The sequence below is a fragment of the Sinohyriopsis cumingii genome, unplaced genomic scaffold (genome assembly GCF_028554795.1).
Source record: "Sinohyriopsis cumingii isolate HCF-2022 unplaced genomic scaffold, ASM2855479v2 utg001176l, whole genome shotgun sequence".
Classification (NCBI taxonomy): Eukaryota; Metazoa; Mollusca; class Bivalvia; order Unionida; family Unionidae; genus Sinohyriopsis; species Sinohyriopsis cumingii.
This window is the reverse complement of record NW_028315968.1, coordinates 770,575-780,759: the sequence shown is the minus strand read 5'-3', so window position 1 is coordinate 780,759 and position 10,185 is coordinate 770,575. Positions and strand designations below refer to the sequence as shown.

Here is a 10,185-nt window from a genome sequence, read left to right as displayed (position 1 = left end):
TAAATTAGCATACATTACTTTTCCAGAAATTTTACTTGTTTTTATAAAAACTTGCATAATTTTAAAGTTATCTGTTTCTGAATTTTCGAAAAGAATCGCACCATCTGAATGTCTATTTGGTGGCATATTTTCCTTAAAGAAATTCAATCGATCCAAAACATTGGGATTGCAATATAGCGTTTTGAATGTTATGACAACTCTTCGTAGTTCAGTATAGCTTTCGTCTTTTCTTAACGAATTTTTTTGGCTTTATTTCCCAGTTTGATTACTTAACTTGTGGGTTCCTTTTGCAGGCAAGCTACATCGACTCTTTGGATACGCACAACAACGCCTTCCATGATTATACAGTTGTAGCAGTAATACCAAAGCACTAGTGACAAATATACTTCGTGATAGACATGAGTTTGTTAGCTGTAAAATAACAGATGAGAAGCATTTCTACAGATTAGTCAGTTAATCAGATCTCGTTATCCTTAGGTGAATGATGAATAATGAATCAAAGCGATGCACTGAAGAATGGAAACTCGGTCTTCATCAACGAAACACCCCTCTCATTACGAGTTATTGATGCACTTTTTCTCAGCCTTATATGCGTATGTTCTATAATCGGAAATACATCCCTTTGGATCATTATCTGCAGGTCACGTTCCCTAAGGACGATCACAAACGCTTTCATTTTAAGTTTGTCCGGTGCGGACATGTTAGTGTCAATCACAAACATGCCTCTGACAGTGTATGCAATTATCAGGGGATCTTGGGATTTTTCCGAAACAACTTGCATAGTCTCGGGATACATTAATATGTTAACGCTTGTTACCAGCGTTATGTCCCTTTGTAACATTAGCATCAATCGTTACACAATGGTTTGCAGATCTACTTCACACAAGAGCATCTATACCAAAAGAAATGCAGCAATCATGATCACTGGTAAATCTCTCTCTCTCTCTCTCTCTCTCTCTCTCTCTCTCTCTCTCTCTCTCTCTCTCTGATTAGTTTAAATCTAGCCCTACTGATCATAAACCAGAAGAATTTATGACATGGCCTGTTGACAGTCATCCGTCCGTCCATCAGAACCAAGTTATTGTCCATACTCCCCTTACACTACTTGGAATAATGGCATGAAGCAATAAAGCTTCAATGACGCCGTTACGTAGAAAAAGTGGTATACGACAAAAGACCAGTATAATCAATCATTTTCACAGACATTGGTCCAAAACCTGAGTGCCTTTGAAACAATTTAATATCAACGACTCGTATCAACGATTCGTATCAACGGTTCGTATCAACAATTCATCACAATATGAGTCATATAATTCTTATTTCGAACTGAGAAAACGACCATTTTTACTTATTTTAGTAGCACCAATGCAAAAGAAGTATTTTCTCTACGTTATAACACTAACTGCGTATCAACTAATGTGATTTATTTGATAACCTGTAAAAGAAATGTAACATGCAATATGTTGGACAAACACTTCAACAAGTTTCTAAGAGAATAAATAATCATCGGTTTCATGCAAAAAAAATGTTATAGATATCCTCAATTCTCCTCTAATATATAATACATTTTAATGCAAATAATCACTCTCTACTCGATTTTTCTCTTATGCTAATAGATATTGTGCATGGAGAAATGAATAGGCTGATAAAAGAAAGTTATTGGATTCGTAAGTTAGATACTATCTATCATAACAGCCCCAATAACAAGGCACTATATCAAACTGTATAAAATAGTAATTATAAAAATGATATGTTGTATATCCTTTATAAACACTGTATGTATCACTGTCACTATTTTATTATTTTACTGTTCAGTTTTTATTAGAGACTCAATCCTGTAATATATATATATATATATATATATATATATATATATATATATATATATATATATATATATATATATATATATATATATATATATATATATTATGATGCATGCCATTTATGACGTCACGCTCATGACGTAATTGTTATTTTAACACATAAAGACGTCAGCTCTTTCTTTCAAAAACATATTTTGCCTGAAGAAGCATGCAGATAATGTAGAACTAGTTGCACATAATTATCGGCGTTTATGTGGTGTATTTAGACCTCAATTCTATAATTAACTTTTGAAGTTTGAAAATATCCAAAATCTAAATAAAATAATGAGCTCTCTTGTTATAATTTACCCCTGAAGTTCTGGAAGTAAAAGTAGCAATGAAGAGGTAGCAATCTTCCACGAGATGCATATCAGAGGGCGCCCACCATTTAATATGTGCACTTGAGAGAGTGACGTATGTAAGGTGAACTTTTTTGTATTTGAAGCATGAACAGTGGAGAGAATGCTGTTATACCTGTATGATACCTTGATGTAATGTGGCTGACATTTCTTGGGATATTGTACTTGTGAAAATTGTACATAACCTACGCACACTGCTAACTAAAATGAATGGTTCCTTGTGTTCAAAAAATCAGCATGAATTAGTCCAAAGTACACTATTTTTAGCAGCTTTTGGAATAGGGAAAATGAATTTTGCTAAAGTATAGAATACCATCTTCTGAAAGTGCAATGAATGAATTACAAGATATATAAAATGTATTAAAGAAAGTTATCGGCTCATTTTTTAACAATTTAGCTCTTAAGCTCAGAAAGTGAAGATGACCAAGTGGAGCTAGCAATTTTCTAGAAATGCACATCTGAAGTAAGGCCAAGCTGTATAATCTCTAACCCATATTACACGCATCAATTATACACGAAAGTAAAGGGAATTAAAAGTTCTTTGAAAAATACCTTAGAAAATCAATGTCTTTTTAAATAGCCTGTGTAACCAGTGAAGAGACCCTGAGAAATTCTTTTTCGTTAAACGTTTCTGCAAAATACGAAACTGTAAAGCCCACCTCAGACGCAAGGTCTAACTGTGTACTCTCAACAACAAATCAGCATATCAGACACAAGGCTTAACCGTGTTATCTCAAACCCAAATCAACTCCCATAATTCAGATATAAACAATTGTTAGACCTACTCAAGGTATATTTAGTCTTCTTTTCATAACAAGAATTCCCACATGATAACTTAAAAGTCTAGAGCGGAACATTATGATAAATTTGGACATTGTTGAAAACGTAACTGTGTAGTATTAGTAACATTATGTAATGTTTTCACATTTAAATCACATACACAATACATATAGGAAACTAACGTGAAGCTCTTGACAAAATATCAATGCATCTGTTATCATCGTCATAGTGAATAGTAAATGATGTTAACAAATTGTCCCAGATACGAGGCAGATTGTAACGTACCCCGCCACTGTTCAGCGTCGGTTTGTGTGCACGGATGTATATGGAGTCTTTAACCATACGCTCAGACCAGGCTGGTAACAAAGATTTTTACTGAGTCCCAGGACAAAGTATGGCCAGTGCAAACATTGAGTATGTGCCGTGATACATCAGACGAGCTTGACCTTGGTCCTATCAAATCTGCTTTTACTGTCCTGCAGCTCGTACTCATCTATTCACTGTAGTAAATCGTACGTACATGTTGTAGACGTTTCCTGACATACACAACGAATCATTGCTAGAGAGCTTCGTTTGAGAAACAGGATGTTTACAAAACTATCAGTTTTGGAATTGATCAGCCATAAAAGGTCATACTATTAGATTAAGTATTCTCTAATTATTTGGTTGCGATATTTTGATTGTTGTCTTTTTTCTTGTTGTTGCCGCTGACGATGTCGTTATTGCTATGGTTGGTTTTTTCTCTTTATTTATCGAGCGAAATAAATTCAAGCTCCATATTCCACGAGCTGATATGAAATGGATAGCTGATCTATGTAAAGTTGAATAGTTTGATTGCAGGAAGAACAGATAAACTGTGAGGCTCAGGTGTAAACCGTAGCATATGAATACATAATTTTAATAATGTCTGCATAACAAGCTAATATACTACGTTGGTTGTAACGAGACCAATGAGGTCAAAGGTTCTTGGACATAACATCAGGCACTCATTTTGGGTACATTGACTTTACTCATATTTCCATCTAGAACACAACAGATGATGTGATCACATTTAGGTAGACAGGTCATATGACTGTGTAGGTGACGTTCTATGCGTATGAGCAGTCGATGGAGCTACCGTATGTTGACTTTCTCTGTATTATTATTCCTTTTCATTTCCACATTACTATAAAATAACAATAGATAACAACTTTGGATATGTTTAACAGCTTGCGTCCGTTCATGTTATTGTATATAATAAGTGCAAACTATTTCAGATGCGCACGACTTGCTGAAAATCGTATATTTCTAGTTGCAAATTTGCAAGTCGTGCGTGAGATGATAAGACTGTCAAATTTCAGGCAACTATTTGCAGTGTAATTACGTCTGATTTGATTATGTTTGTTTCTCTGTTCGACTCTGCTAATGCATATTGAAGGACCAAATGAATGGATTATTCTTCCATTAACCTATACCATTACACAATTATTCACTACGAAGGAAAATAAATACTCCTAAAGTATGAGAAAGATTCTAGGCCAAGGAATGGAATATTGATAACTGATAAAGCGTGATTGTTATTGGATTTATTTTATTTTAAGTTGAAGTTGAAGCATGATATCAGCTCATGCCGAAACCATTGTAAACACTGTAGCTAAGATTATTTACAACATGTTGGATATTTACAATGTTAAAACGTTCGCAGCTTGACATTTATATTCAAAAGATTATTTTCTACAACAATTATTATTCCAAAGACATAGTTAGGATATTAAAGAAATTGTTCAGTAAGATTGCAAGCCATACTGGATTATATAGGATTAGGCAACAAAATACATACATACATACATACATACATACATACACACACACACATACATACATACATACATACATAGTGTTTCCTTTCAGCAAAGTCACTCGTAAGAAATTGAAGTTTTATGATAAGGTACTAGCCATTCAGGTCTTGATGGATTGCCGTCATTTGAGTCATATGTGTTATTATTGATAATTTGATTACACTTACCTTGATCTGGCAATTATTCGGGTTTGTTATACTCGGTCAATATTCACTGCGAGCTCCTTATCTAGCCGACCCAAGAAATATTGACGAAATTAGTGTTAATTTACACGAGGCCTGCGAAGAAGTGTGTTCCACATATTTCTTTCAGAGGGCACCATTTCTTTGAAAAAATAATATCACTGCCTCAACGCTTTACATTTGGTGATAAAATAAAACCTACAACATCGTATGCTTTGATAATTACGACACAGCCATTTATAATGCAAGCTTTCTGCAGTGGCTTTTGTGAAGAATGTGAAGAGTTTACATAACATGTAGGAGTTAAACGAAAAGAATCCTTTTTTTTTTTTTTTTTTTTTGCATATATGGGGCTCAGGGCTGGACAAGGTGTCACATTTTGTACGTCACATTATATAGATAACATGACAACGAGGCGCATCAGAACCGCCATACATGGTCTTTCTTTCATCTTCGTTTTTGAGTTAATTGTAATATGTGATTATAGAAGAAATAGCATCTATATATTCTGAAAGAGTTTGAGTTGTGAGAAAATTTAATGCTCCGGTATACCCGGTTTGAATGGGCACGATCTCACAATGAAAACGCTTCGTGTCGAGGAAAAGAAAACTGCGATAGCCGGAACTAAGAAAGATTAGACCCATCGTCTGCTTTTCTTGACTCAGTTTAGTGTTCGGCTTCCATTGTTAAATTAAACAGCTATCAATAGATTTCCGCTGCTTGTTTTGTGACGGCAAATCATGTGAAATGTGAAAATCACTGAACAATCAGGAATGAACAAACTCTGATAAAACTACTTTAGTGTTGAAATTTATAACAGTAATTACCATTTTATTTACGATCAATAACGTGCAATACATGATTACGTGGTTTTAATTCAGTTCAAATTGTGTTCACCGGCGCAATAAATTTACAAGGAAAAGAGTTGTAGATGACATGCATATTTTGAAAAAAGTGCCTGATAAATTTATAGCTCGACTTTCTCATTCAAGAACTCGGTGTTATAAAGCTATAAACTAAATTAAGTTCCATTTCACCATAAACTTGAGGGAGGTAAAACAAATTTACAAAATGTAAACTACCATATATGATGCTCTGGTCAGTCTTCCTGCATTCGGATTTCAGGTAGCTATACAACAGACGCAAGAAAGGATCCTTACAAATAACATACAAGTAAAAAGTTATCTACTGTCTTCTTTAGCTGCTAATAAAAATGGCAAAACAATATACATACAGTTTTACATCCTGTATTTCCACAAAATGTAGTTTCTTAGTTCTGAAAACCCGAATTACATGAGCCATGTCATAGGTCCTCAATCTTGATTACACATTTCGAAATTGTACTGTAATTTCGCATATAAGTGCAATTACATCTTCCTTACCGCACTCAAAATGAAATAAGCATTTGATAATTACATTTGAAAGATTTCATATTTTTCCCACATTATGATTTCAAACATTCAGTGACAGAAACAGAAACACATTTGCAAATATCAACACGCATCTCTCTCGCTTCTTTAAGCCGATGTATTTTATGTGAACATGTCACATATAAATTTAGTCATTAATCAAGAAATTTCGTAGAATCGAAGAAAGTAGCAAAATCTATTCATTCCAGATCAAATGGAAAAGTTGTTCCAATGCGCATTCCTTCACAATATTACTCCAGATTTCAATATAACTAGACACGCCATTTTCTTTCGCGATTAAGATGAAATTTATCTGGGTGGAGTTGTGCGCAGTAATAATGTTGTGGTTGTGTAATTATGAGTTTGCGCTTGTGTATTTTGCTTGAAATACGGCATACAATCAGTTAGCTGGTTTCTTGTAGTGTACTTTTTTAATATAATTAAGCATTATATAGAACTAAAAAAAAATTAGCATATAATAGAAAGGTTAATGCATTTGTATTAGAAAATATGAACTCGTTTTGTCAGATGCATATACTACACTCCCAAGATCATGCAGTATTTCCATTCGAAAACTCGTTCTTATTTTCCCATACAAATGCAGTAACCTATATTTATCATATGACGTAATAAGACTGATTATCATATAATGTAACAAGATTGATTATCATATAATGTAATAAGATTGATTATCATATCTAAAACACTTGTGTGTTCATTAGTACTTTCAAGACTGGACTATTGTAATTCAATTCTGTCTGGTTCATCTCAATATCTGCTCCAGAAACTTCACAAAGTACAAAACTCAGCTACTCGGATCATACTCAGAGTACCACAATCAGAGCACACCTACCCGCTGCTCCGTACCCTACACTGGCTATCCATTCGATCCAGAATCAAACACACAATTTGTTCTCTGTACTACATTTCACTGTCGGACTCTAGTCCAACATATCTATACGACCTCACCCATGTGTACACACCAGCAAAATAAGTACGCTTCTCTTCTGACAATCGTATACTCATTATTCCCACTATGAAAACAAAAGTCATGTGGACAGCGTTCTTTTGCATACCAGGGCCCAGCAACGTGGAATGAATTGCCCACTGAACTTAGACACAAAGACACAGTAATCCCATTCAAGAGTGCTCTCAAAGCTCACTTATTTCGACTGCAAGAACAAACTTAAAGACCTAATAATGTTTCCTACCTTAATTACTCTCAGCATGTTTTTTTATATTTTCTAATTTCATGGTGTTTGTTATTGTAATCATATCATTATATGTTTTTTATCTTAAATGTGCTGTCTAGTGTTGTAAAGTGCTTAGAGCTTCTAAGGATTAGGCGCTATACAAAGTCTTCGTTATTATTATTATTATTATTATCATTATCATTATCATTATTATTATTATTATATGACGTATTAAGATCGATAATCATATAACGTAATAAGATTGATTAGCATATGACGTAATGATATTGAGTACCAGTGATCAATCCCGAGAATTATCGCGTCCATACACTCTAACGTGATAGCTTATATTACGTGTAAATTTTTAAAACACTCTGTAAACAATTCCTCTTTAAGTATCTTTATACCTGGCTGCCAAAGAGGTTTTTCACACACATACAACTGAGAAATGTAATGGAATGTTGACCCCGTCTTTACTTGAAAAGAGTAAGCCTTCTCTGGTTGCTTGTCTCAATCTCCTCGTTGAAAGCACTTTCACAGACGTTTCAGGATTGTGATACATATTCAGCACTTATAAACATACAGCTTTACCCAGTGACAAGGGATGGCAAGTTCATAGTTTAAATGTTTGTCAAACAACAAATTATTGATGTCATGATTCAACAAATTGTAAAAACAATTCTTATGAATAAGTAAATGTGCGATTTCATCCAACAATTTATTTCAAAGGGAATGGAGCATTAAGGTTGTTCATAGCTGTGAGTAAACGTCATAATTGTATGTACAAGGGCGTGAATATTGTATAGCACTGCGGACTAAAATTGTTAGCAATTTCTATTTTTATTCCGCAATATCAGCTGGAGATGTATCGCTTGATCTTGGTTATTTTTCTATTTTAGGCGTGATCAGCATGTCTGCCCTGCTGTCCTCACCACCTCTTTACGGATGGGCCCAGTACTCCTATATCCCGATGCAGCATTTCTGTTTCTGTGACTGGACGAAGGACAAAGCCTACGCCTTTTTTATGATAGGAGCGTGTTTTGGTGTGCCTTTTACTGTCATGACATTCTGCAATATCCTGATCTTCCGCAGAGTCCGTGCCAGCCGAATGAAAGTCGTTCCGCAAATTCCGGTGTCAACCACGACTCCACTGCAGGCTTTGGATCAGGCTCAAGAAACTTTTGACATCAAATTAGAAGAGTGTTTTGATATCCATTCTGTTAATATGAATCAAACTCAAGACCACAATGTTTCAGATGGTACACCTGTTGATCAGGCAAAAAATGTCAAGTGTAAAATGAAACTGCATGCAAATAGTCAAGCATTTTTAAGGTTCTTCAAACATGAAAATGACCGAAATGTTTCAAGAGAGTCAACTGTGAATAGGGTTGACACCAAAAAAGACGGTCCAGAAACTCTTTCAGCAGGAGAACCAAATAATTACACAAAAACTGTGACCAAACTGGGTGCCAAATTATTTTTAGTCAAGCTTCAAAAACAGCGGAAGGAAGCCCAAGAAAACCGATTGACAGCGTCTTTGATTGTGGTACTCGTTATATTTTTCATCTGTTGGTTTCCATACTGTATTAGCATGATGCTGTCCATTTTTCATGTAGATGGTGTTCCCAGAAGTTTTCATGTTTTTACCCTTATGGTCGGTTACTTCAACAGTTGCTGTAATCCAATTATCTACGGAATCATGAATAAACAGTTTGGTGCCGCATTCAAACGCCTTTATTGTGACTGTAAAAGAAGGAAACCTGCACGCCGTATACAATAGTGATTTTAAATCAGCATTTTAAACCTCATCTTTACTTTCAATACATGGTGCTGCCATTGACTAAAGCTGAATACCATACAAGTATTTCAACGGCGGCTATTCATTAACAACAGTACCATGCTTTGTTCCTCTCATCAAGAACGAAACTACGAGAAACCCAAAACATAGCTTTGTACATTGCACAAAAGATGACATTTCAAAATTATATCTGTCAAATGCAATGACTATATTAATAGCATAAAACGGTAATATGGAATAATTGGATTATCGTTATAGCCTTCAAAAATGAATATAAATAGAGAAACATATATAAATTGTATATGTTCCCTATACATACCATTTATTAACAAATAGAGATAAACAGTTTTAGTAACATTAGTATTATGTATAATACACGCTTATTAGTAGAAAAGAAAATAAATTACACAAAAAAAAAAAATACGAAGATAAATGTAATCAACATATACACTAGTATAATTTTTATAGCTGTGAAAGTGGTTATCAGAACTCAATTTATTTAATAAAAATATAATACAAATATGGTGTGCATTACGGTTACTATCAAGTATTTTATAAATAATTAATCATGTTATACTGATAATTAATTACAAATCCAATTTCATTTTTAAAGAACTAGTAAACATATTTTTATGTTATTAGATTATACTTTTACCAATTAAGATTTTCTGCACAGTAAAATAATATGAAATATTCATATCTAATTGTAAAAGGGGACATAATTCAGAAAAAAAAAAAAAATTAAAAATTAATAAAAAATT

General features: G+C 33.9%; 1 protein-coding gene across 1 annotated transcript; it reads left to right on the top strand.

Moving 5' to 3' along the window:
* The first annotated feature begins 639 nt into the window (after positions 1-639).
* On the top strand, positions 640-9,652 carry LOC149772755 (alpha-1D adrenergic receptor-like). The gene is made up of 2 exons (XM_089947305.1): positions 640-927; positions 8,526-9,652. Exons 1-2 carry the CDS (start codon positions 699-701, stop codon positions 9,404-9,406), a joined length of 1,110 nt encoding a protein of 369 aa, XP_089803431.1. The 5' UTR covers positions 640-698; the 3' UTR covers positions 9,407-9,652.
* Positions 9,653-10,185: the final 533 nt, after the last annotated feature.